At 43.7% G+C, this 25,864-nt stretch overlaps 1 protein-coding gene across 9 annotated transcripts in view; it reads left to right on the top strand.

The window, feature by feature from the left end:
- ESR2 (estrogen receptor 2) overlaps nt 1–25,362 on the top strand; it is a 196,949-nt gene extending 171,587 nt beyond the window's left edge. For 8 of the 9 annotated variants that reach the window (XM_069487509.1, XM_069487481.1, XM_069487518.1 and 5 more), the window contains 5 exons: nt 1,212–1,350; nt 4,153–4,227; nt 7,475–7,608; nt 18,370–18,550; nt 20,191–25,362. In XM_069487509.1, the coding sequence (XP_069343610.1) occupies nt 1,212–1,350; nt 4,153–4,227; nt 7,475–7,608; nt 18,370–18,550; nt 20,191–20,377 (716 nt within the window). In that variant the 3' untranslated portion in view covers nt 20,378–25,362. The remainder of the gene's footprint in view (nt 1–1,211; nt 1,351–4,152; nt 4,228–7,474; nt 7,609–18,369; nt 18,551–20,190) is intronic. The other variant, XM_069487529.1, reaches the window with a different exon arrangement.
- Nucleotides 25,363–25,864: the final 502 nt, after the last annotated feature.

The raw sequence follows: 25,864 nt of genomic DNA, 5'->3' as shown, positions 1-25,864 counted from the left end.
AACCAAGAAAAATATATTAAAATGTCATATAGCCTTGATCTTGTTGAATATCTACAAGAATAAAAAGCTTGCTCTTTCTCATGTAGGCTCATTGTGTATAACTCTGGGTGAGATTGGAAGGTGTGTACATATCAGGAACCTGAGCTGAGCATAGCTTGTGGCTTTGGAAAGTATCTGTCTTTACATTCATCATTGCAGTAACTTATCCTTTACGCAGATTTACATTATAATTGTTCAAAGACTTGAACCACATGTGTGCTCTGTGCCATAGTTTCCTCATCTGTAAAAAGGATGATAAGCCATCCTTGTTGTAGGAGATTCTCAGAGGTAGAATTTATTACCCCTATTTTTCATAGAAGGAAAACAAAGACTTAAAAGGAGATTAATAACCAGCTAGGAAGAGACTGATGGGGTCCAAGCAGAGCCCATGTCACTCCAAGGCTGAGCCTTCTGTTCCTGTATTTGTATTACACTGACCCCTCCTTTTATTGGAGCTTGTAGAGGAAGCTCTGGTGTTGTGTCTGCTTAGCTTTTGAACTACTCACCTCCCCAGAGGTTGATTACCTGTTTCTTTCCAGTTCTGTGAACAACGCATGCTATTAGGTTATCAGGACCTGCTTTGGTGGGTATATTTACTCCTTGGGATGGACTCACCTAGAAGCAACGCTTCTACCCAAAAGAATGATCCTAACACTGAATGGGAAATTTTAAGCAATCGGGGACCCCATTTCAGCAGGGGCTGGCACTGCTTTCTGCATGCCCCCCAGCCCCAGCTTCCACCTACCTCATTCTCCCACCCCTCCTGGGCCCCACTGTGGATTAGGTGAGACAGACAGCCCCTTGACTGGCAGCGGAGCATTATCTTTCTCAGCAGTGCAGAGGAATTATTAGGATATAGCTAAGCAAACAAAGATCGATTCTGGCTTTCTGTTTTTCTCCAGCATCTGCCTGGGGAGCTGAATGAGCCCAGTTAGTAGTGCTTCATAAATTCTAGATGACATATATTTGTCTCTAGAAGGGGTCCAAGATTGGAAACTGTGAGTTGCACAACTTAAGTTCAGAATTTGCTTCCTTTAACCAGCATTTAACCACATCTTTAAAATACATTATTTGTGTTTTCTTAGCATTTTAAAACTTGTCATTCTGTCTTTACAGAGACAGGGAGCTGAGGAGCAGGGTGGGTGTGTCTCACAGCCTCTTGCTTTCCATAGGCTTCGTGGAGCTCAGCCTGTTCGACCAAGTGCGGCTCTTGGAAAGCTGCTGGATGGAGGTGTTAATGGTGGGGCTGATGTGGCGCTCAATTGACCACCCTGGCAAGCTCATCTTTGCTCCAGACCTTGTTTTGGACAGGTAAGAAAAAAAATACATTGTGTTTCTTCTCCAACTTGTTAGAGTGAGGGCTTAGTGAGTGGGAATGAAGTCCTGGGTGCCGCAATTAAAATCTCACATCTGAAGGGCAATTAAAGAATGAAAATGTCATCAGTTCCTTCACTGGGTCAAGAACCAGAGAAGAAGAGAGCCTGGGTACAAGGACTCAGTGTCCTGTAACTCATTTTTAATCTGTGGTGCAGCAGCATGTACAGGCCAGGGCCATAACGGGACTGTGTCCTGCAGGGTATGTGGCCACGAAGTATACAAGTCAGCATAGACTTTTCCATTCTCAGGTTATAATCTTAAGTTGTCCTGTTGTTTTTTCCACCTATAGGGACTGATTGTATCTTGAGCTATTAATATCTGGGCAGGTGATAAAATTCTTACAAATCTGCCAAGTTTATTTTCATGTGGTTTAACTCACCCCAGTGCATGTACTATACAGCATATTTGGCATAGGGGTAGAAGGAGTGGTTATCAAAACCAAATGGAAATTAACAGAAATTGGAACACGATGGTGCTGATGCCATAACTTGGTTGCATTTAGTTTTCTTTTAAAGATGACACAGAAAATGAACCAGTTTTTAATTGACTTAGGTGAACTGTGGAGGCAAACTGGAATATACAAATGTCAACCTTTTTAGCAGGAGAAGCAGAATGCTCTATTGGCGTGAATTTGAACAGTTTGGAAATCTCCATGGAAGTTGATTTCCATGCCCCTTATATTGACAAAGTGCCAGTGTTGAATGTTCACCCACATAAGACCTTGTGCACAGAGTGGGAGGATGCCTAGTGCTATGAATGGGAAGTACTTGCCCCAACTCTTGCGTTACAATCCTGTTAGCACTTTAGATCATCAGAAGACCCCCAGGTGCACCTTATGTAGGTGGAGAGTGAAACCCAAGGTACCAGCGCCCGTTCTGCCTGTTGTCATGGATAACAATGTTGACAAAGAGAATACTGTTCTGAGTAATGGAGGTGTTTTGGACAGAGCCTTTGGGAAGACCCAGAGCATGGGGAGCATGGCATGTGGCTCAAGCAGGAGCAAGCCCAGGTGGTGAACCATAGACAGAGGCTCTGGAAGCTCAGAGCAGTGCAAGGCATCAGACCCATTAGTAACAATCAAAATAGCTGATTTATTGGCTTGTGTGTGCACTTGACACATGTAGACTCATTTAATCTTCCCAACGGTCCTTTGTGGGTAAGCACCATTTATCATCCCTATCCTTCAGATACAGAAATGGGTTAAGTAACCTGCCTACAGTTACAGAGTAGCAAGTGGTGGAGCTGGACTTGGGCGTCTGGTTGTAAAGTCCACACTCCTATGGACAACAGTATACCGCCTCTTAGTGGGATAAAGAACTGGAAGAGGACAGAGGAGGCCAAACTATCTACTTCATGCTTTCGTCTTAGAGCAGCCCTATTCTACCTTTTGCTCACTGTAGAAACCCACTCCTGCTGTCATTTCAGCTACCATGTTGCAAGGCAAGCTGATAAGCCAACCACCCAGCCAGGCCATTGCTCGCATTCATTCATTCATTCATTATTTTCCACTTATGTCACTTTTATACATACATATAAATATACACATAAAATTCTCCTAGAAGTTACTGCTAGGAAGACAGTCTATCCGTTGATGAACCCGATAAATTTGTAGAAATTGAGATTAAATTATTTTACTTTTTGGATTGATTTTGAATTGATGACAAATTTTGTGTTTATTTTCAGTTACTCTTTCATTCCTGGTTTTTAGAAATTTATTTTTCTTACAAGTTTGTATTGATTGATTTGTTGATTGAGATGAGGTCTTGCTGTGTTGCCCATGCTGACCTTGAACTCCTGAGCTCAAGTGATCCTCGTGCCTTAGCTTCCCAAGTAGCTGAAATTATAGGTACACACCACCAAGCCCACTGTAGAAATGTTACAGGATATTACAAATTATTTTTAATAGACTTACATTACTCTTTATAAATATTTGAAAGTATTATATTTTACAACATAGAAATCAAATATATTTGGTTGCATATAGAAGAGGAATTCTTGGGAATTGTAAATGCATTCTTATGGAGCAGGCATTTTTTGGAGTGCCTAGTGGTGTTTATTTTTTGTTGCAAACCCTAGTATTGTGTGTGTGTGTGTTTTCAGAGACTGTATCTCGCTCTGTTGCCCAGGCTGGAGTGCAGTGGTGTGATCCTAACTCCCTATAGCCTTGAACTCTTGGGCTCAAGCGATTCTCCTGCCTCAGCCTCCCAAGTAGCTAAGACTACAGATGCACACTATCAAGTCTGGCTAATTTTTAAATTTTTTGTAGAGATGGGGTCTTGCTGTGTTTCCCAGGCTGGTCTCAAACTCCTGACCTCAAGCCATCCTCCTATTTTGGCCTCTGAAAGTGCTGGGATTACCTTGCCTGGGCCCCAGTGTTGTTTTTAACACATAGACTTTGTGAAGTCCAGAATTTCAAGTCTAAGATGGTTCAGTTACTTAGTGCATCTCTTACACAGATAAATATACTTGTGTGTAACAGATACTAATATATTTCTAGAGGAGTTGCTTATTCAAAAAGTCAGGGACCATGCCCCATAAAGGAGTTGTGTTATGAATGTTTTTTGCAAGGTGAATATATAACCTTCACACTACTTCAAAGTAACTGTTTTTTTGCTGGATTGTCCTACCAAAGTTCCTTTGAGTGATGGTATGACTGAATAAGCAGTGAATACAACCAATTTAGCCTATTTGTGGATACTGAGACTATAATTTCTGTTTCCCTTTATTCTTGTTGAGGCTTCTGCACCAAGAAAACTTGAACCTACTGAGGATGAGAGGAAAATCCGGTTCTCTCAGCTTATTTCTAACAAGGTAGTTCTTCTTTTAGTAACTAGTAGAATCATAAATTATGTGAAGATCTACCACAGAACCTCAGCTTCTGCTGCTTAAAAAAATCATACAGGCTAAGGCATCTTCATGTCCTTGGCATCAACAAGAAGCTGTCTGATGTTAAATGTTATTAAAAAGTCAGAGGAAATTTGGATCTGGGCTTGCCCTCCTTGTAGACGTTTACAGAGTTCCATAGAATCATATATCTGTACGTGTACTGAGTTTGCATTTACATTAGTTATTTTGTATGTTGAATTTCTTAAAAGTAGCCACAGAATTTTCACATCTAAATTTTAATGTACTCTATGTAGCCAGGTAATTTCACTTCAGTTTGGTATTAAGTCCCCCCCATCCTCAGCTCCACCCCACCCCCATTTCTATTGTCACACATACAGAGGTCGGCTGTGGGCTGTGCCTATATGTGTGCTGCCAGCAGATGCATATGTAGGTACAAAATATTGGACCCCAGAGCAAGGCCCATGCATTCAAAACTTTGGTGTTGGTATCAAAAAATATTTTTCTTTTATAAAAGAGTTGCAATAGGTATTCCACATGTAATTATTAAATTTTGTGTAGTACTGGCTTATGGACAGTGTACAAAAATAAATTTCTGTGAGTAGGTCAGTTTGATTGACATATTGTTTCAATATTTTAACATTCAAATCATATGGTCCTCTGTCTTCAACTTCTTTAATCCTGTCCTAATTTCTTACTCATAATTCAGTTTCAATCTAAAATTACAAAATAAATGAAATAGATTTCATTAATTTGTTGTTTTAAGGTCCTTCCTCACTTTGTTCTGTGTAACTCATTTGAAAGTAGGAGTTTATTAGGTTGTCTTTTATGAGGTATTATACTTTATTGCCCCTATATTTATTTATTTTGTAGAAATGTATTTGGTTTCTATAGTCTGTGAAGTGAATAAAAATATTCTAACTTTGCCACCCCTTGAATGAAATGGTTGGCTGTCACACCTGCTAAAAAGAAAGCAATCAGATGTAGTTCTTTAGATTCTGTTTAGAAATTCACTTTTTCCATGAGATACATATACTCTGATTACTGTGAGTTGCAGCATTTAATAGTTCTTAAGATGCCCCAGTATGTAAACTCTCCCTCTATTTTTGAAATATGAATTTGCATTAAAAACTGCATGTATTTTAATGAGGAAATGGTATCAATTTCAATATTTAGGGATTGTTCTTAAGCACAGGTGGCAACTTATAGAACATGGGATTGATTTCAGATGGGTCCGCTTACCATACCACTTGAGGCAGAGTGTGTGTGTGTGTGGGGAGGGGGTGGTGCTGGTGGTGATGGTGGTGGTGGTGGTGGTGGTGGTGGTGGTGGTGGTGATGGTGGTGGTGGTGGTGGTGGTGGTGGTGCTGGTGGTGATGGTGGTGGTGGTGGTGGTGGTGGTGGTGGTGGTGATGGTGGTGGTGATGGTGATGGTGATGGTGATGGTGATGGTGGTGGTGGTATGCATGTGTGCATAATCCCACGTCAGACTCAGAGACTCACAGAAGAGTAAAGAGCCAAACTATTAAACCATCAGTGCAGGAGTTGGTGGATTTTTTGTTTTTGCCCCACAGAGATATTTGAAAACCAGCTTTTCTTGGTATCAAATGTTCTCAAGCTCAACAGTTACAATTACCAATAATTAATTGTCTCCAGGCAAAGTGACTGGATGTGGCACGAGGGGCATTCAGTGAAGAAATGTTTCTTGTGTGTCAGCTATGTGCAGGGCCTGTGTCATCCTCAATGGATGCCTGCACCAGTCTGCCTGAGAGCCCAGAGCTAGGGAGGTGGTTTGGGGAAGGTTGGAGATTTCTTACAGATTTTGACTTTCTTTGCCCAGGGCTCTGATTTTCCAACATGGCCTTTCCCTATGAATGACTTCTGGTGGACACTGGTATTTTGTCACTTAACCTGTGCACTTACAGAAAATTGCAACTGTTTGCTGAAGTTACCATGCTCGTTTGTCAGTGAGCAGTTTGAGTGCTTGTAGCTCTGTGTAAGAGAGTCTGGGATGGGGGTGGGGTGGGAAAGTGCCACTGCTTCAGAATGCAGGACCCTGGTGAGCTGTTGTGGCACCTAATAGGAAAGGCTTCCCCAGGATTAATTGGTGGTACCTAGTGGTGTCAGTTCATTTAAATTCTGCAGAAGCTCGTCCCCCAAATACCACCATCGCTAGAAATGTCCTGGCTTGGTGTTGGCGGAAGGAAGAGGGGAGCAGCCAGTTCTTTGAGGACCTTGAGCTTCCTTCAAGGGCTGCTACAGAGATTAAAAATGGAACTCGCAGAAACCCACTGCCTTTCCCTGTGCGCTGAGGCTTTCAGGAGCCAACGAGGGTTTCACTGCAAAGTCATCTAACTCCTCGTCAAGGACTTCCGATAACTCTGTGCCTGATAATAATAGAAAATTTTTGGGAGCAGTGGGGTGGAATAATATGTCTGGCTGGAGTGAACAGAAGCTGGTGTTTTCTAGATAAAGTTTAAATAGTTTACTTCAAAAGTATATTTAAAAATTTACTTCTGTAAGGAGTTTTGAAAAGAATTCTGATTATATGGTTCAAAATTTGTCTAAAACATTTGTTTAAAAATAATCTCCAGTAAGTAAAAGATTTCCCCGTCTCCATGTCTAATCCATCTTCTCTAATTATGATTGCTTTGTATGTCTTATTTGCTTTTTTCAAATTACATTTAAATGTCTCTTAGTTGCCACACCAGTTTCTAAGTGACCACCAGAAAGTGAGAGTTGAACCCTAGATATGAAGGTTTATTTCTTCTTGGGATATTTGCTTCTGTAACACTCAGTCTTACTCAGTAACACTTCCTGATGGGGAACATGGAATGTCTTTTAGTAATATGTGTCATGTGTGGGCTGGTTGACTGAAGTGATTTAGAATGAAAATAACCAATGGAAGAGGTGTTCTTGTGAGAAAACATTTGGTGAACAGACAGCAGGAAAATGTAGTTCCAATGCATACTTTTGCCCAAATAGTATTTATGTGCATATTTACTTATAGGAAATGCCCTGTCTTCATATGAAGATAATTTTAGTAATTTCACATTGCTAGGTAAGGTCTCATTCACGTTTTGTTATAGTCAACAAGATCTTAACTATAACATGTTACAAGATGAAATTTGAGATTAAAAATAAAACACTCCTTATTGTTTTTCGATGGTGGCCTGAAGCTGTGTTCTTTAAATTTCCACATGAACTTTTGTAGGGATGAGGGGAAATGCGTAGAAGGAATTCTGGAAATCTTTGACATGCTCCTGGCAACGACTTCAAGGTTTCGCGAGTTAAAACTCCAACACAAAGAGTATCTCTGTGTCAAGGCCATAATCCTCCTCAACTCCAGTGAGTAACCACGCAGCTGGGCCGGGTTTTATTGCTGAGAGACACGCTGCCTCTAGAACCAGCATGGTGTTAGGAAGAGTATTGGACTTCTATTTTATTTAAAAAGGGTAAAATGGCTTCCTTTTAGAATTCTGTTTTATTTTTATAGGGATTTACACTATAGTTAACGTTTGTTAATCTGAGTATAAACTATTCATTAGGTGAATGGCAATAAATTTAAAAAGTCTCTCAAGCCATTTGTGGGAAAAGAAAAAAACGAACTTTAAAATGTTTATCTTTCAGCTTTTCTTTAATGTTTATAGAGATATTTTATATGGTTGACATGCATTTGTATGTAATTTTTTGGGTTCTACTTTTTACAGTTTCATTCATTCAGTTGAGATACAGTCCTGCCCTCAAATAGTTCATAGTGTAGGGAGGGAGGGAGGGAGAGAAAACAAATCATTAAAAATAATCTCAGTGTGATAATGAAGTGTGCACAGAGTACTGTCTATGGGAAAACAGGAGGAGGAGAGATGCTGGAGTGGATGCAGAAGGGAAAGATGTTGAAGGAGTCTTCAGGGAAGAGCAGAGGCAGGGTAGATAAGGTTTATAAAATGCAGGGCTGAAGATTACAAATGCTGCTGTGGGCATCAGAAGCCTTAGAAGAGGTTCAGGCAGGGAAGCTTTGAGCATCCATACTTGTTATACAGGGTCACTCTGGCTTCCACACAGAGGCCTTTAGAGACAATGAGAGCCTGAACTAACTAATGGTGTGGCTGGGTCAGAGGCGAGGACCTGGCTTGGGGGAATGTAGGAGGTAGAGGTGGGAAATGAGGAAGGTGTCTAGGATATGTGGATGGTTTAGCTTTGCTGTTTTTTTTTCCTTATATAAATAATACTCGGTTATTGTAAACATTCAAACAGAAGAAAACCATAGAAGGAAGAAAATAAAATCATCAGGGATATCTGCCCTCAAGATAATCATCGTCTTTGGTGGCCATTCTTTAATAGTGCTTGCTTGTGCAAGCTCTCCCATCCTTTTTCTATCCTGTGATGCTCACTTGAAGTAATAGCTCATCTCCAATGTATATTGGGATAGGGTTTCATTTTTAAAATACAAATACCTCTCCCTCTTGCTTTTATACTTTTCAAAATGCTGTGAAATCTCTCCAGGGCAACTAGGAGAGATCTAATGCAATCTTTGAAATGAAGGTATTGCACTAAATTGTTCAACCATCTCTCCCTTGATGAGCCTTTACTTAATATCTAGTTCTTCTTCTTCTGGTGTTTTTTTTTTTTTTTTTTTTTTTTTTTTTTTACCATTGTAAACATCACTGCAGTAAATAGAGATGTTATTTTGCATGCATTTCTGAGTGTCTAGGCAGTTGTCATGCTGCCTAGTTGACTGTCTACTTGGTGCTGATGCAGCTGCTATACCAGGTATTGACTGCTTTGCTTAGCCATTTACTCTTGTTGGGCCATTAGGTATTGATTTTTTTTTCTTTCTCAGATACTCTGTATATCCAGGTTTTGATCCTCACCTGATGACTTACAGATACCTTTATTTGAATAACATATGGGGCTTTATTAATTAGATTTTTATCGAATCCTAGAACTCAGTGCTTGAAACAACAGGGAAATGTCAGATTGTATTATGCCTCTGTATTTTAACTCAGCCAAAGCAGTAGTCCTGAAGCCAGAATTCAATGCAGCGCCTGTGGCCGCGTGGGTCCCAGGCTGCCTTCTGAGCCGGAGGTAGCTGACCTTCCCCCTGCCCTACACATCTCCCCTCTCACAGACTCTTGCACATTGGCACTGATTTTGATGTGGAGAAAGGGAAACATATAGAGCAGTGGTTCTCAAACTATCTGTGGTGAAAGACCAGATTTCTTTTTTCTTTTTCTTTCTTTCTTGTTTTTTTTTTTTTTTTTTTGAGACAGAATCTTACTCTGTTGTCCAGGGTAGACTGCAGTGGCCTGATCATAGCTCACTGCAACCTCAAACTCCCGGGCTCAAGTGATCCTCATGCCTCAGCCTCCCGAGTAGCTGGGACTACAGGCACCCCGCTACACCCAGCTAATTTTTCTGTTTTTCATACATACAGGGTCTTGCTAGGTTGCCCAGGCTGTCTAGGAGCTGGTTGGGTCTGGGGTGGAGGGTGGGGTTAGCCTTGAAGAACAGGGCAAGGAGGAATGAAAAAGGAATCTGGGGGCCATGTGAAGGTACAGAGACCCTGAAGACAACCTTTGAGTACTTCCTGGTTGGGTCTCCGTCTGGCCTTACCTGCCTGACAGGACGTTTCCCTTGTACCCAACACACCTGACCCCATTTATTGTCACCATGCACCTTTTACAAAATATCATGAGGGCCCAGCTTACATCAATGATTAAGTTGATGTACATGTACGAAATGTCCAGTGAGGACATTTGAAATTGATCATGGAAGAAAATCGCCTTTTTCTGACCTTTTCCAACCGACCTATAGACGTTGCCTCACACTTATGCTGCTGTTTCATTCTTTGTTAGCGGGAAGATTTGTTGGAAAGTACCTTCCCATCTTGGCAATGGAGGATCATCCAGTGCCAGAGAATGGGGCTTTTCTCACTTTCAGAAATAATTCAGAACTCTCTTCCATGCAGCGAAGTGCTCCTTGGAAAGCAGTGTTTGCTTGTTGTTACAACACTTCGCAGCATAAAGCCTTGTGCTTGGCAAGGCTCCTTAATGTCGCTGTAGCCTCTGAGACATCATATTGTGTTGTTGTCAAAGCTAGAAGCAGCGTCAGTGCCAATGGGAAAGACTAAGGCTGCGCATCCTCCCGCAGCATCTGACGGAACTGCCGGATGGAGACAATTACAGAAGGCGAGGGAGGCGTGCGAAGCAATTACCACTTGTGGCAGTGAATGAGTAAAATTTGTTTACAGGAAATCCACATTTAAGAAATCTTCCTTTTAGAAAGTTCCTCCCTTTCTTGGTAGTCATAACAATTGTCAAAACAAATTTATTCTGCTCAGCTTTGCTGTGAGGAAAATGGGATTCTGTTTCTATTGGAAAATTTCCACTGTCAGGAGAGGTAAGTCTTTTCTATCTAGGTTTTATGGATTTGCACGTACAGGCTTTGTTCTTCTGGATTGTTTGTAGCACTTAAATTAAAAACCACAAAAACAGGGATGGACTCTACCTCTCTACCTCCCCACCTTAAATTCAAAAACTCATTGCAGTCACATCTGCACTGGTGTCAGCGTGCTAGTTGGCCACGTCAGGGCTTGTCAGTAGTTATGTTTTAAATAGCTGCATATTTCTGGATTATGTATATCTGCTAATAATGAGTATAACATGGAATGGAAATTAACTGTATCATCCAAATAAATTTCAACTGAAGCTGGGTGCAGTGGCATGCGCATATAATCGTAGCTCCTTGGGACTGAAGTGGGAGGATCGCTTGAATCCAAGAGTATGAGTCCAGCCTGGGCAACATATTGAGACTCTGTCTCTTAAAAAAATTAAATAAATCAATTCATTTCAACTCAGTTCCTGGTATATGTCAACGACTTCCAAATACTAAGGATGTCAAAGTGAACTAGATATAATGCTTTTGGTCTACAACAGAGGCTATATATACTTGGTTAATCAGAGAGACCTGAGAGACCTTTATGGATTTAAGTAGAAGAGGCATATCTTCCTCTCTGTGGGGAGGGGAGGGAAAGGATGATGCCATTCTAACTTGACTCTTAGCAAATCCTATTCCATCGTACGTGTATAGGATGTGGGGGTAGCTGGAACTATTATATTATACTCAGCCTCTGATGTGGCTCTCGAAACTCAGAGACAACAGAAAATGTTGCATTTAACAACCTGTTACAATGTTTGTTAAGGTGTTTTGTTTTTTTCTCCCTGCCCCTCCCTGCACTGTTAAGGTGTTTTTATAAACTCAAAGGTGTTATGCAAGTGTTGTAGTTACCATAATAGCATAGCCAAATTAAGAGTAAGCACTCTGGGAGGCCAAGGCTGGAGGACTGCTTAAAGCCAGGAGTTCAAGAGACCAGCCTGAGTAAGAGGGAGTCCCGAGACCCCATCTCTATAAAAAATAGAAAAATTATCCGGGTATGGGTGGTGCACGCCTCTATTCCCAGCTACTTGGGAGACTGAGGCAGGAGAATTGCTTGAGCCCAGGAGTTTGAGGTTGCAGTGAGCTGTGATAATGTCACTGCACTCTAGCCTGGGTGACAGATCAAGATTCCATCTCAAAAAAAAAAAAAAAAAAAAGTAGGGGGACCTGAAGACTAGATAAATCCTCCCTTGAATAGAATTAGAGTGGGAACTGAATTTAGGAATTAGAGCGGCATCAACATGCATATGATAACTGATAGTCTTTACAAATATTTTAAATTAGGAACAGGTCTATTTAAGTTTGAAGACTTAAGGATGAAACTTTTTATTAAATGAAAGAAGTAGAGGGTTAAAACCAGGCAATCCTATTTTACATTAAGAAAGTTATTACGATATATCGGCTCAAGCGCTGTTTTACGCTCTGAGTTTACGGGAGCGTACCTGTGAGGCTGTGTGTGGGTGGAAGGCGGCAAAGGCACAACAGGACACGCAGAAGGACGCTGAAGAGCACACTGGGGGCCTTTCCCATGGATCAAGAACGCGGGCACAGAGCACAGCTGAACACCAGCCCGCGGGGCTCGTAGCACTGGCACCTTCCGGGTAGCCTCGTGGTGCTGGGGGCAGGAGGTGGTGACAGTGGGCGTCACTGTCAGGGTGCAGGGCTGGAGGTCCTTTCCTCAAAGGAGACAAGCAGACACATACCACATACAGCTTGCAAAAGCCAGGAATGTTTTCTTTTGGTCAACATTCTAGGATTTTTAGTAAACACTTAAGATTTTCTGATTTATTTTATTTGCCTTCAGTCAAGGAAAGCTTATATTTTTGTCCTTCGAACACACAGGCCACATGGCAAATGTTGAAGAGGGGGTGGCTGCTCCCCTCGCCCATGTGCTGCTCAGAATGTCAGCAGGTGGGCTAGTGAGAGGGACGCACAGCCGTTCCCAGGAGACAAAGGGGAGAGGAGATTCATCCTTGATTTTCTTTTATGTTCTTTGGTACGTGTAGGGCATTGCACCAAGATCTTACCTTTTTTACTCTACTTCTTTAGTTTTATGAAAAGTAATCTAATTGTGTTCTACAGTGACTCCTGATGGTTTTTACTTTTCGGAGGTGGATGCAGGTGAGTTTTTGTTGTTTCCTGTGTGTCTGACTGGGCAGGGCTTTGTGTTTTGTCCCTTGCCCCTGCCCAGGGCCTGCCACTTAGCAATTACTCTGTATATACGTGTTGGATGAGCAAGAGGGTGCGTGAATGCCCAGTGCGCAGGCATGGTACTGCTGACTGGGTGAGAGAGTTGGGCAACAAAATGGGTATTTTTGTTTTTTTAGAGACAGGGTCTCGCTGTGTTGTCTAGGCTGGGGTGCAGTGGCACAATCCTAGCTCACTGTAGCCTCAAACTCCTGGGCTAAAAGCAGTCCTCCCAACTCAGCCTCCCAAGTGGCTGGTATTACAGGCATGTGCCACCACAACCGGCTAATTTTTAAATTTTTTGTAGAGGTGGGGTCTTGCTACATTGCCCAGGCTGGTCTCGAACTCCTGGGCACAGGTGATCCTTCCACGTTGGCCTCCCAAAACACGGGGATTTGGGCCCGTGGGCCACCGTGCCTGGCCCCAAATGGGTATCCTTCAACCCAGTTCCTTCCCAGGATGATTTTTATGTAGGTTAGCTTTTTGTATATACATCCCCACCCCTGTATGTAAAATTGATATACCAAATGCCTTTTCAAAACTGCGGTGCCTTCCCTCCCCAAACCACTTGATGCCGATGGACTCCCGGTACTGCGTGGAGCTGTGTTGCCCCCATAGCCTGCGGAAGGCCAAGGTTCTGCTCTTGGCAATGGCTGCTGGTTCATGGAGGAGGTGACCCACTAACCAAGACACATTCTCTGAGGGGAACCTTTGTCACACATGGCCAAGGGCATTTATGTTGCTGTAATTTTGGTTCTGAGGTGTTATTTTTAATAACAGCTTTATTGTGCTATAATTCATGGATCATACAATTTACCTACTTAAAACATACAATGCAGTGTGTTTTAGTATATTCACTATATGTGGTACAAGCACCACTGCAATCAATTTTAGAACATTGCATCACCCCAAAAGCAACTCCATAGCGGTCACTCCCCATTTCCCACCACGCCCACATCCCTAGGCAACCACTGATCTCCTTTCTGTCCCGGTGGATTTGCCTATTCTAGACACTTCATATAAATGGAATCACATGAAATGTAGCCTTTTGTGACTGGCTACTTTCACGTAGCATGTTTTCAAGGTTCATCCACGTAGTAGCATGAACGTACTCCATTCCTTTTCATGGCTGCATAATATTCTGTGATATGGATAGGCCACATTTTGTTCATCCGCTCGTCACCTGATGGACATTTGGGTTACTCCCATTTTTAGGCTATTATGAGTGATCTGCTGTGAACATTCACGTGTAAGCTGTGGGTTTATTTTTATCTTTTCAATCTTTGTCTCTTTGGACTGAGACATGGACAGGTATACAACTTTGGCTTTTTTAAGAGTCCAGTGACATAGTGCTCCCTTTCCCTTCCCTGCCCCCCTCCCCCTCAAGACAGAGTCTCACTCTGCTGCCCAGGCTAGAGTGCAGTGGCATCAGCCTAGCTCACAGCAACCTCCAACTCCTGGGCTCAGGTAATCTTTCTGCCTTCGCCTCCCGAGTAGCTGGGACTACAGGTGTGTGGCACGATGCCTGGCTAATTTTTTTCTATTTTTAGTGGAGACGGGGTCTTGCTCTAGCTCAGACTGGAACGTAGTATTTCTTTATGGCAGTAGAAACTCCTGGACCACATGTCATGCAGCAGAACAGACTAAAGGGTGGGTTTTAAAAAAATTTTTTTTGTAGAGTCAGAGTCTCGCTCTGTTGCCCAGGCTGTTCTCAAACTTCTGGGCTTAAGCAATCCTCCTGCCTTGGCCTCCCAAAGTGCCGGGATTACAGGCATGAGCCACTGCACTGAGCCACAGTGCTTTCTTTTTTTTTTTTTTTTTGAGACAGAGTCTCACTCTGTTGCCCAGGCTAGAGTGAGTGCCGTGGCGTCAGCCTAGCTCACAGCAACCTCAAACTCCTGAGCTCAAGCGATCCTACTGTCTCAGCCTCCCGAGTAGCTGGGACTACAGGCATGCACCACCATGCCCGGCTAATTTTTTCTATATATATATATATTTTTTTAGCTGTCCATATAATTTCTTTCTATTTTTAGTAGAGATGGGGTCTCGCTCTTGCTCAGGCTGGTCTCGAACTCCTGAGCTCAAACGATCCGCCCACCTCGGCCTCCCAGAGTGCTAGGATTACAGGCATGAGCCACCGCGCCCGGCCACAGTGCTTTCTTAAAGCTACCCTTGGCCAAGTATGGTGGTGCATGCCTGTAGTCCCAGCTACTTGGGAGGCTGAGGCAGGAGGATTGCTGGAACCCAGGAATTCAAGGGTATGGTGAGCTATGATCATGCCACTGCATACCAGCCTGGGTGACAGAGCAAGACCCTGTTTCTAAAAAAAAAAAAAAAAAAGAAATAAAAAGTACGTGTTAACACAGCTGGTGTCAATTTTTAGGGAAAGTCAGCTTAAGATAATTTTTTCTGTACTTCTGATTAATAATTTATTATGTATACTTATATATGAATTAACATGCATATTTACCATTTCAATTCTGATGGTGATCAGCTAAAAAATGCAAAAATTTGAACCTGTGTTCAGTTCAACTTATGTCTAATTCTTCCCACACGTGAGCGTTTCCTCCATGTCAGGCATTGTACTAGCAGATGGGCCTGTAAGGACAGGTAGGCAGGGTCTGTGCCCTCAAAGCGCCATGTCCATTCTTGCCGAGGGTGGGAGGGTGGCTGTGGACCTGTGTGAGAACGAGGCAGATGTCCAGCGTGTGGGGCAACGTGGCACCTCTGCTGGGGGATGAACAGGGCACTGTTGGAGCTTTGGGGGAGAACTCAAGCCAGACTAAGGGTGGGATGGCAGGGAGGTCAGGGGAAGCTTCCAGAAGGCTGAGATCTAAAGGAGGAATGGATATAATTAAGAGAAGGAAAGGAGGAGGAGGAAGGAGAGAATTCCTAAGCAGAAAGCTGAGCATGTCCAGTGCATCACCTGTTCGGGGGATTGAAAGTGGGATTCCAGGTAAAGTGTGGTGGGAACCACGGACGAAAGGATTGGGAGAGCCCTGGAACCCTCGATGGCTTCACCATGTGGTTTGGACTCTGTCCCCAGAGCTGGGAGGTCATTAAAGGGAGCCACATGAGCAGATCTGTGTTTTGGCCACTCAGAGGGGACACTCAGGATCAAGGCTGGGGTCTTGTTTCCTCTGCATCGGGGGGGCAGGTCATCTGTGGGGGGGACTCAGGAAGAGCCACTGTGGAGAACGAGGTGGCAGGTGGGTTAGAGAAGCAGCTTCAGGGCTCCTGTCAAAGATGAATGTTTTAAATCCATATTAGACATTACGGAGGCTCCTAGGGATGTAGCAAAAACTACACTTGCACAATCTGCTTCACTGTGTCCCTTGACTTAACTGAGTTGAACTTAGTTGAATTTAGTTGCCCTAATTGATTTGAAAGTGCCGATAAAAATAGAGAACAAAAACTGCCAAAACAAATCCTGTAGATGATGGAGCACTGGCCACCCTTCATTCTTGTGACAGTCTAGAGTGGGCAGCTCCTTCCAGGCGTGGTGGCTCATGCCTGTAATCCTAGCACTCCGGGAGGCTGAGGCAGGAGGATCGTTTGAGGTCAGGAGTTTGAGACCAGCCTGAGCAAGAGTGAGACCCTGTCTCTACTGAAAATAGAAAAGTTAGCTGGGCGCCATGTCACACACCTGTAGTCCCAGCTACTCGGGAGGCTGAGGTGGGAGGATCACTTGAGCCCAGAAGTTTGAGGTTGCTGTGAGCTACAATGATGCCACTGCACTCTAGCCTGGGGTGACAGAGTGAGACTCTGTCTCATTAAAAAAAAAAAAAAGAGTGGGCAGCTCCCTAGTTGATTTCACATATTTGTTTCCCCCCCTCCCTTTTTTTATTTTGATAGATTTGGGGGTACAGGTTGAATTCTGTTGTATGTATTTATTATATAGTGGTGGAGGCTGGGTTTTTGGTGTACCCATCACCAGAGTAGTGTACATTGTACCCATAGGTAATATTTCACCCCTCACCCCCTGTCAATCTTCCCCGTAGTGAGTCTCTAATGTTCATTATACCACTCTGTATGCCTTTTTGTAGCCATAGTTTAGCTCCACTTATAAGTGAGAACATGTGGCATTTATTTTTCTGTTCCTGAGTTACCTCACTTAGGATAATGGTCTCCAGTTCCATCGAAGTTGCTGGAAAAGACATAATTTCTTTCATTCTTTTATAATTTTTTTTTTCATTTAAATAGAGATGAGGTCTCAAACTCCTGACTTCAAGCAATCCTCCTGCCTCGGCCTCTCAGAGTGCTAGGATTACAGGTGTGAGCCTCCGTGCCTGGCCTCATTCATTCTTTTTGATATAATAATTTCTTTTCCTCTGGGTAGATACCCAGTGGTGGGATTGCAGAATTGAATGGTGTAGATCTACTTTTAGTTCTTAGAGAAAACTCCATGTTGATCTCCGTAGAGGTTGTATTAATTTACCTTCCCACCAATGGTGTATAAATGTTCCCTTTTCACCACATCCATGCCAATGTCTACTATTTTTTTGACTTTTTAATAATGGCCATTCTAATTGGAGTAAGATGGTATCTCATTGTGGTTTTAATTTTCATTTCTCTGATGATTAGTGATGTTGAGCATTTTTTTCATGTTTATTGGCCATTTGTGTATCTTCTTTTGAAAAAGATTTCGTTATTTATTCTTGCTTTGAAATTGGAAAGCCTGGAAGAAAAGCTAATTTGGCTTCTCTCAAGGACTTGGGCTGGGGATGAGGGGAGGAGATTTATTTGAGCTGTTATTTTGTAACCATTGGGAGACTACAGTATCTCAGATCCTTAAGAGTCCGAGGGGAATTAAACATAGGGCAGGGCGGGATGGGGGAAGCAACCTACCTGCTAGGGTGGTGATGGTGACCTAAGGCGATGTGTTCCTGCATGCTTTGTTTAATGGGGAACTGAGGCTCAGGGAGCTAGAGATGGCTGATAGAAAATAGGTCTGTCTGACCCCAAATTGGTGGTCTTTCTGCCCAGCAGGATGCCACAGAGGTGAGATGCGAAGGCCTGGGACAGAAGTGGCAGGGGGCCCTGCATTGCTATCAGTGCCATGAATGGGTGGCAGGAGAGGCGTCATAGCATTGGCCACTAGTTTATATTTATTAAACTCCCCTTAGACCATCTCTGTATCTGTATCTATATGTATTGCAGATGAGAAACGCCCTGTAATGGTTTGAGGCGACTAGATATGTTTACTGCCACAGCAAGGCTGCAGTTCTGGGCCCGGTGGGCACTTTGAGAGGTCATTTAGCCAACCCTGCATTCAGCCAGGCTTCCCTTCCAGCTCAGTGATGGAGCTGGCTCTCGGGGAAGAGCTCCCCGGGGAGGTGAGACTGTGCTCTTATGATCTCACCACGCATGCAGATGTCAGAGCAACCCAGATCAGCCTCGGAGAACATAGGCACGCTTAACGGCTGAGCACACAACTTCAGTTTTCTTTTCTCAGAGCAATGACTTTGGCTTTTATTCTTTGCCCAGGTATGTACCCTCTGGCTGCAGCAGCCCAGGAGGCTGAGAGCAGCCGGAAGCTGACCCACTTGCTGAACGCCGTGACCGACGCGCTGGTCTGGGTGATCGCCAAGAGTGGCATCTCCTCCCAGCAGCAGTCCGTTCGCCTGGCCAATCTCCTGATGCTTTTGTCGCACGTCAGGCATGCCAGGTATGGACCCACAGGAGCTCCTCTGCCCAGGCGTGGGGTGGGGTAGGGAGACATACTCAGAGGAGGGTGAAGAGCTTAGGGAAAAGTATTTACAAGTCACAGAAAATGAACCCCTGAAAGGGAATGGAAGGCTTCGTCAGTTCACACATCTGTAACCAAAGATAGGCACAGAGTGGGCACTGAACACATGTCCCGTGGCACCTCGTAGGGTCTTCATGGCATCCCAGTGACGGTTTCCCAGTTGCTGGGACTTATAGCTTGTTTATGGGGTCCTAAAAGGGGCAGTCCGTCCCCTAAAATGAACTGCCACCCCTCCTTACACCAAAGTCATTCTTGTGAAGAGGCTACGTCCGCCTCTCCTAGATTTCCCCTTGAGCTGGTGACCAAGGGAAGTGAACAAAGCCTTCCCTGAGAGTTTTCTTTCAGTTGCATTTAGGATATTAAGGATGAGACCTAAGAGGATGGGTGAGCCCAGCAGGTTTAGGAAGGCAGGGCTGTGGGTAGGGTATATTTCAGGTCAGGAAATGTAACCAGTGTGCGCTGATGACAGGGGAGGGTTCGGTGATGGCTACTTTGGGACAGTGATGCTCAGTGTCACCCAGGAAGAGGGCAGCCTTGCCCTGGGGCTGCAAGAGGGGAGATGAGGATGGAAGGCAATTGCTCACCTGAGGAGGGGGAGAGTCTAAAGGCTGCAGGCAAGGACAGTGTCCACCTCAAGAACAAGGGGGAGGAAATGAAAAGACCTCTGCCTGTTTCCTTTTTGATGATGATTTAGCACACAACCATTTGCAGAACAGATCCAGGCAATCCTCAGTACGTGCAGACTCCGTATTTGTTAATTCACCTGCTTGCTAAAATTTATTTAGAATCCCCCATCAATACTTATGATGCTTTCAAGGTCATGCATAGAGTGGCAAATATTTTGGGTCACCCTCTGTGCATGTTCCCAGCTGAGGCTGAACAAGAAAATGCTCTTCTTGTTTATTTCAGCTCTCATACCATAAACAAGTATCCTTTACATGATCTATTGCCATGATTTTACATTTTTGTGCTTTTTGTGGGTGATTTCACTGTTTAAAATGACCCCCCTAGGGTAGTGCTGAAGTGTTATCTAGGTACAAGAAAGCTGTCATGTTCCTTACAAAGAAAACGTGTTAGATAACCTTCATTCAAGCATGAGTTACAGTGCTGTTGGCCTTGAGATCAAAGCTAATGAATCAACAATATATATTTCATAAGATGCCTTTAAATAAAAACATGACACGAGGTTATGTGTCGATCAGCTGATGAAAATGTGAGCAGAGGCTTGCAGGAACCTAACCCTCTACTTCCCCCAGGGGCAGTGCTTCAGTATTGGCTAATTCCGGGTTTGAAATGACTTTAATAGAATAAAGTAATATGAATAATGAGAAAGGACTGTATTAATACTATGTGCCAGGCACCATGCCAGGCCATTGTGGGTGGTGGTGGGGACACAGAAGTTGACATTGTCCTTGCCCTTGAGTGTAGACTGGGGGAGCTGGGGGGCTGGCGGGGGTGGGGCGGGGCAGACTGGCTCTGTGCAGGAGAGCTGGGGAAGATTTCAATGTTCCCGTGGCTGCCTTGAGGGAAGGAATCTCAGCACCTTTTTGTGCCCATAGTAACAAAGGCATGGAACATCTGCTCAGCATGAAGTGCAAAAACGTCGTCCCTGTGTATGACCTGCTGCTGGAGATGCTGAATGCCCACACGCTTCGCGGGTACAAGTCCTCGGTCACGGGGTCTGAGTGCGGCCTGGCAGAGGACAGTGAGAGCAAAGAGGGCTCCCAGAACCTGCAGTCTCAGTGACACCTGGCCCTGAGGTGAACAGGCTCCCAGAGGGAGACAAAGGCTGAAGAAATGTGAACTCCAGCACGTCGTGATCCTGGGCGTCGTCATCTCCCTGCTGTGCTGCTGGCCCCTCGTCTGGTTGTGGTAGGCTCTGTCACGGACAGTCTTTCCCCCCTCACCGCCCCCAGAAGTCAGGGTAAGAAAGCCACAGCTGTCCTTGTTACCAGGGGGCACACTGGAATGCAGAGTTTCCATCTTGATGGCCCCATAGGATTTCGATGTGGTTGGTCCCTTTCTGACCTTCCATCTCCCTTCCACCCCTTTGGAAAACATCTTGAAGGCTTTGGAATGAATGGGAGAAATCTGACTTGGAAGGCTGCAAGTTGCAAAGGGGAGAAATGACGTATACATAGGAAGTGGGCTAACCCTTTTATTTTTGATGTTGTGAAACCCGCAATGACAATCAATTAACTAGTGCCACATGCCTCCCTCACAGGCCTGTGAGGACTGATGTCGTGTTGTTACTGTCACTCTGTCAAAGGCCAGAGAGTCTGTGGTCAAGCTAGGATCTGAGCCATGTTCTTCCCCAGCCCTCGCTGCCATCTTCACGCAGATTCATCCCTTGTGATTTGCATTCACAGAACCTGTGGCTTATTTGGGGGCGTGTCTGTGTGTGATCACTTTCACAGAGGACTGTGGGAATTTAAATCTCCCCGGCCCTGTAATGGCCCTTCCTTAATCCTGTGTTGTCCCAAGGGGCCCAGCGTGTGTGCTGGAGAGAGGCCGTGTGTGTGTTCACAGGAACGGGTTTCTCTCGTGTGGGTGTGGGTTACAGTCACGATGCTTCCCTGGGGCACTGTGAACTCAGTTTCCACCCTGCAGGGCCTCATAGGGAGCAGCCACAACCCCCACACCAGCCACCCAGAGAAGACAGGGACACCTTGGGCAGTGGCGGTGCACGATGTGCTCTTTTACGGAAGGATGAATAGCTGGCCAGCATGTCAGCTTCAGAGCCACATTCTATAGACTTGATGAGCACACCGCTTGAACAAGACCTGGTGAACTCTCCTTAAAAAACAGAACTATTTAGGGGTAATTACTTGTAGCCAGAAAGAATTCTTTTACACACTAGGGTTCTTAAAAATATTTTCTTATCAAAGCATTTATATAGTGGGCTGGTTCCACTTATTCCAAGTGGAACATAAATAGGACATGAAGATAAAGTCCTCTGAAATGACAATTTCCACTTGCTTTTTAAATTTTTTTTTTTTTTGAGACAGAATCTTGCTCTGTCACCCTGGCTAGAGTTCAGTGGCATCATCGTAGCTCACGGCAACCTCAAACTCAAACTCCTGGGCTCCAGTGATCCTCCTGCCACAGTCTCCCAAGTAGCTGGGACTATAGTTGTGTGCCACCACACCTGGCTAATTTTTTTATTTTTAGTAGAGATGGGGGTCTCACTTTTGCTCAGGCTGGGTCTCGAACTCCTGATCTCAAGCTATCCTCTTGCCTCGTCCTCCCAGCCTGCTAGGATTATAGGCGTGAGCCACCATGCCTGGCTTCACTTACTTTTTGAAAATTGAAATTTTCAGACAAATTTTTGGGAACACACCAGATACATAAAATGAGTAACAGCTATACTTTGGAAGTGAGCAATTAAATAATCATGTTTGATTTTTATGGTACTGTTTTTAAAAATTACCTTGTGATATGATATTAAATACATTTTCTTTTTGGAAATAGGTTTACTTTGGTAAGCACATCTGGTATTTACTAAGTCATTAGGAAGATTACATTCAATGTGACAAAGGTTGGTGTCTGCTAGTGAGATCTTGAGTAATTCCTAATTTTGATACTGGTACAATTTTACTAAGAGCTGAGCTTAGCTGTTTCAGAAACACTTGGACATATACCTGGAGAAGACACTGCCATCTGTATTCTGAGGCAGTTTCAAATTATTTTTAGTCAGATTCAGTACAGACAACGTAAGCTTGATTTCATAGGAACCAGGATTTATCCAGAAGGTCAATTTTCTTTCTTTCTGGCCAGCCTAGAATCCCCCACTACAAACACAGGCGTTAGGAGACTGGAGAGAAGTGGGAGATGAAGAAGGCAGCCTTGAACAATTATTTGCCAGTGAATTTCTATTAATTGTATTTTTAAAAAATAGACTACCAGCTAAGAAAAACAAAAACAACAGAATGAGATCTGAGCCACTGCCTAATTAGTATATAGGAGAGTGAATTTTTTAGGCTGAATTTTGATACCCAAGAAAGTACCAGATTGAACTCAAGTGTCCAGGCAACCTCTGCGCCAAATCCTGTGCTTACTGAGACTTGGGCAGCTTCTGTCTGAAACTCACCCAGTGGCCATTGGGAGTATTTTCCACAAATATTCCTGCATTTGGAGGAAGCCCTTGAGGAGGAGGATGTAACACTTTTGATCATTTCTGCTTGGCTCGGGTCTAATCTGGTATGTTGGGAACATCCACTGGTCGGTCCAACCAGAGAGGCGGCCGTGGTGCAAGGCTGTCTTGCAGACGGGGTCTGGGGCAAGCAAGCGGTAGAGATAGCACGGGTGTGCTCTAAAGGTACCTTTTGTTTTGTTTTCAACATTCTAGGGCCTTTTCCCCCTTTCAAATGTTTTGACTCTCTCTGTCCATCTGCTCAAAACGTGTCCTCTATAGATGACACTTTTTTCATGTGTCAGGCTGCTATTTTAGGTGTTGGGTAAATCCTCAGTGCCCATTTTGGAGGTCGGTCATTTCTCTGTCATAGTGCTTTCCCTTTAAATGTCATCTTCTCTGGGGTCTCTACTCCACCCCAGTGGTCCACGTTCCGTTAGGGCAACTTAAGATTTCTCCCATACCTAAGCAAAAATTTCAGTGTTTTCAAAAGGAATTAACTAGGGGGAATAGGACCTAATAACTACAAATAGGAATTAAATCAAGTATTAAAAAACAAGAAAGCTCCAATTACATTTCCTGTATGATGGAAAAGTGCTCGTCAGCTTTCCTTAGACGGGCGGGCGCGGCAGGACTCCTGTCCTCCATTTTAATTTGTAAGTAATCATTTAATAGGAGAAACTTATTTGTAGGAAATGAGTGAGATTTGGACTTAACTCCAAAAACATGTCTAATATGGGGTCATATAGATGCATTTTTAAGGGAAACATACCATGGAATGTTCTCAACACAGAGTTAACTGGACCATCCCAGGCGAGTACAGTGAGCTCCCCTCTTACTGCGCCTGCTCTGTCTGGCCTCACGGTCCACCAGGATTAACCACAAATTTTAGGATTTGACCCTAAAATAATCTTGAAGAGATTTTTTTCTTGAAAAATTGAGGTGGAAACACAAGCCAGAGCTGTTAGCCTAATAACCAATCTGGGCACTCTTGACTGTAATATAAAGTGCAAAATCGACAAAAGCTCTGCAGGGAGATGGTTTTTATGTGGACCCCTTTGCCTGCTAACGCAGCTAGAAGGGCAATCATCGCAGACTTCAGCATGTGCAAAAAATCAGTTACCAGTTCTTGGCAGAGCCATGTGACATATTCGTACACACACACACACATATATATATATAAGCTAAACTGAAGCAATTCTGTAATTGTCTAGCGTGTGAAAACAGGGTTATGTTTTTATTTACATCTGCTAAGGGGCTTTGCGTATGTTGATGCCTTTTCAAATTCAAGGTGAACCTTCAGCAGTTTCTAGTCTATTTTGAAACAAAGCATTTTTATCTAATAAGATTTGACACTTTTTTTTTAAGCTGCTAAAAATCTTTTTAAAGAAAATAGTACCTAAAAATAGTATTTGTGCCAGACGCCGTTCTCAGTGCCTCAGACACTCACATTTGTTCCTCATAACAATTACTGTTATCCTAATTTTCTGGCTGTGGAAGCTACAGAGAATCTAAGCAAACTTCCTCAAGGTCACACAGAGACTAAGTGATAGAGCTGGAGACACGCCATCCAAGTCCAGTGCTGAAAGTGATCCATGAGTTCAACTAGTTAAAAAAAAACGTTAAAAATTTTTAAACTGCAGAATTTGTTTATCAAATGCAACCCAACATGCATGGCTGCTGTGGCTCAAGTGGGGCCTCCCTGTGACACCCTGTAGATGTAACAGCTTATAAAGTTCTGACACAGAAGTTCAAGTCCATCTTTATACATGTGTAAATTAATGCCCAGAGGGGCAAATTCACCACTCAAGGTCACCAAGCTACTTATGAGCAAAGCTTGGACTGGAATTCACACCTGCTTGCCTGGCCAGGCAGCTGCATCTCAGCAGACCGGAGGGATGGTTAGGTCAGGGTTGTCCTCTGCTGTACCTTTAGATCCTACCTTCTCAGCTTAGACGGGGTCTGCATGAACCCTTACAGGACTGCAGCGATGACAGTCGGAAAAAAAATAAATTCCATTCTTCCTGTCCTGCTTGTATCTCCTGTTAACTGCTTTCCCCCAACGTGGAAGTGGAGTACATTCCTCGGAAATTTACACATGTACGATTCTCACTATGCCATTCTTTGTAGCTCTCAAAGGCTGGAATTTGGGCTCCAGTGGCAGCTCTAAGGTGTGCGTTGTTGCTGCAATATATCAATCATCTTATCACCTTTTTTGTTGCTTTGGAGTCAAGGTTTTTTAAATTCCGAGCATCCTATTCACTTGTAGGGCCAGCCACCTCTTAGGGGAGGGCAAAGGTTTGATGATGCTAGCCCAGAACAGTTCCTGTGACCTGTATAATCAACAGTGCTGCCTTTGTTTTTCTGTGCTGGGTATCTCAAGGTCATGGCTGTTGGTCCTGTGTACCTCGGAGCCTGCTGGTGGCCTATAACTTGAATGCTTTGAACCATTACACTAATTTGTTGACTCCATTTACAAGCTTTAAATTTGGGACTTTTGAGAAATAAATGTTTGCTATTGTGTGAAAGCAGATTTTTGAGAACTGCTTTCTTTTCCTCTAGGTAGTGCTTTTTCCTTACTGTCTCCCTTTAATGTCACATAAATAAAGTGATTTTCATGATTTTGGCTTTAAAAATGTATTTGTTCGGAGTTAAACATAAGAACTTATGGTAATTAGGCTACGTAGCTAGTGTCTACATTCTATTCTGAATTCTATTTAATCCATGAAAAAAAAAGATGAATTATTTTAAAGAGTTTGAAGTTGTGTGTTAAAAACTACCTTTCTCTATCAATCCAACAACTTTATAACTTGAAATACCAAAGGCAAGACATGGTGTCTTCACATGAAACTGCCTGTTACCTGCATTAGCCGCACAGCCCTTGGAGGCGGCTTCTCCACTGACAGCTTCACTGGCTTCCCCTGAGGTTTGTGCTTTGCAGAGATGGGGAGAAGGCCCCCCCCCCCGCCGGGTGCTATGAGATACATGTTAGGAACTGGGCCCCTAATGTCTAATCAAGAAAGGGGAAACACTGATGTTATTCTCTGTTTAGACAGTGGTACTGGAATTGTATGCAAAGCGGGTGACTGTGCCTGTAACAT

The sequence above is a fragment of the Eulemur rufifrons genome, chromosome 2 (assembly GCF_041146395.1).
Source record: "Eulemur rufifrons isolate Redbay chromosome 2, OSU_ERuf_1, whole genome shotgun sequence".
Classification (NCBI taxonomy): Eukaryota; Metazoa; Chordata; class Mammalia; order Primates; family Lemuridae; genus Eulemur; species Eulemur rufifrons.
This window is presented reverse-complemented; position numbering and strand designations above follow the sequence as displayed.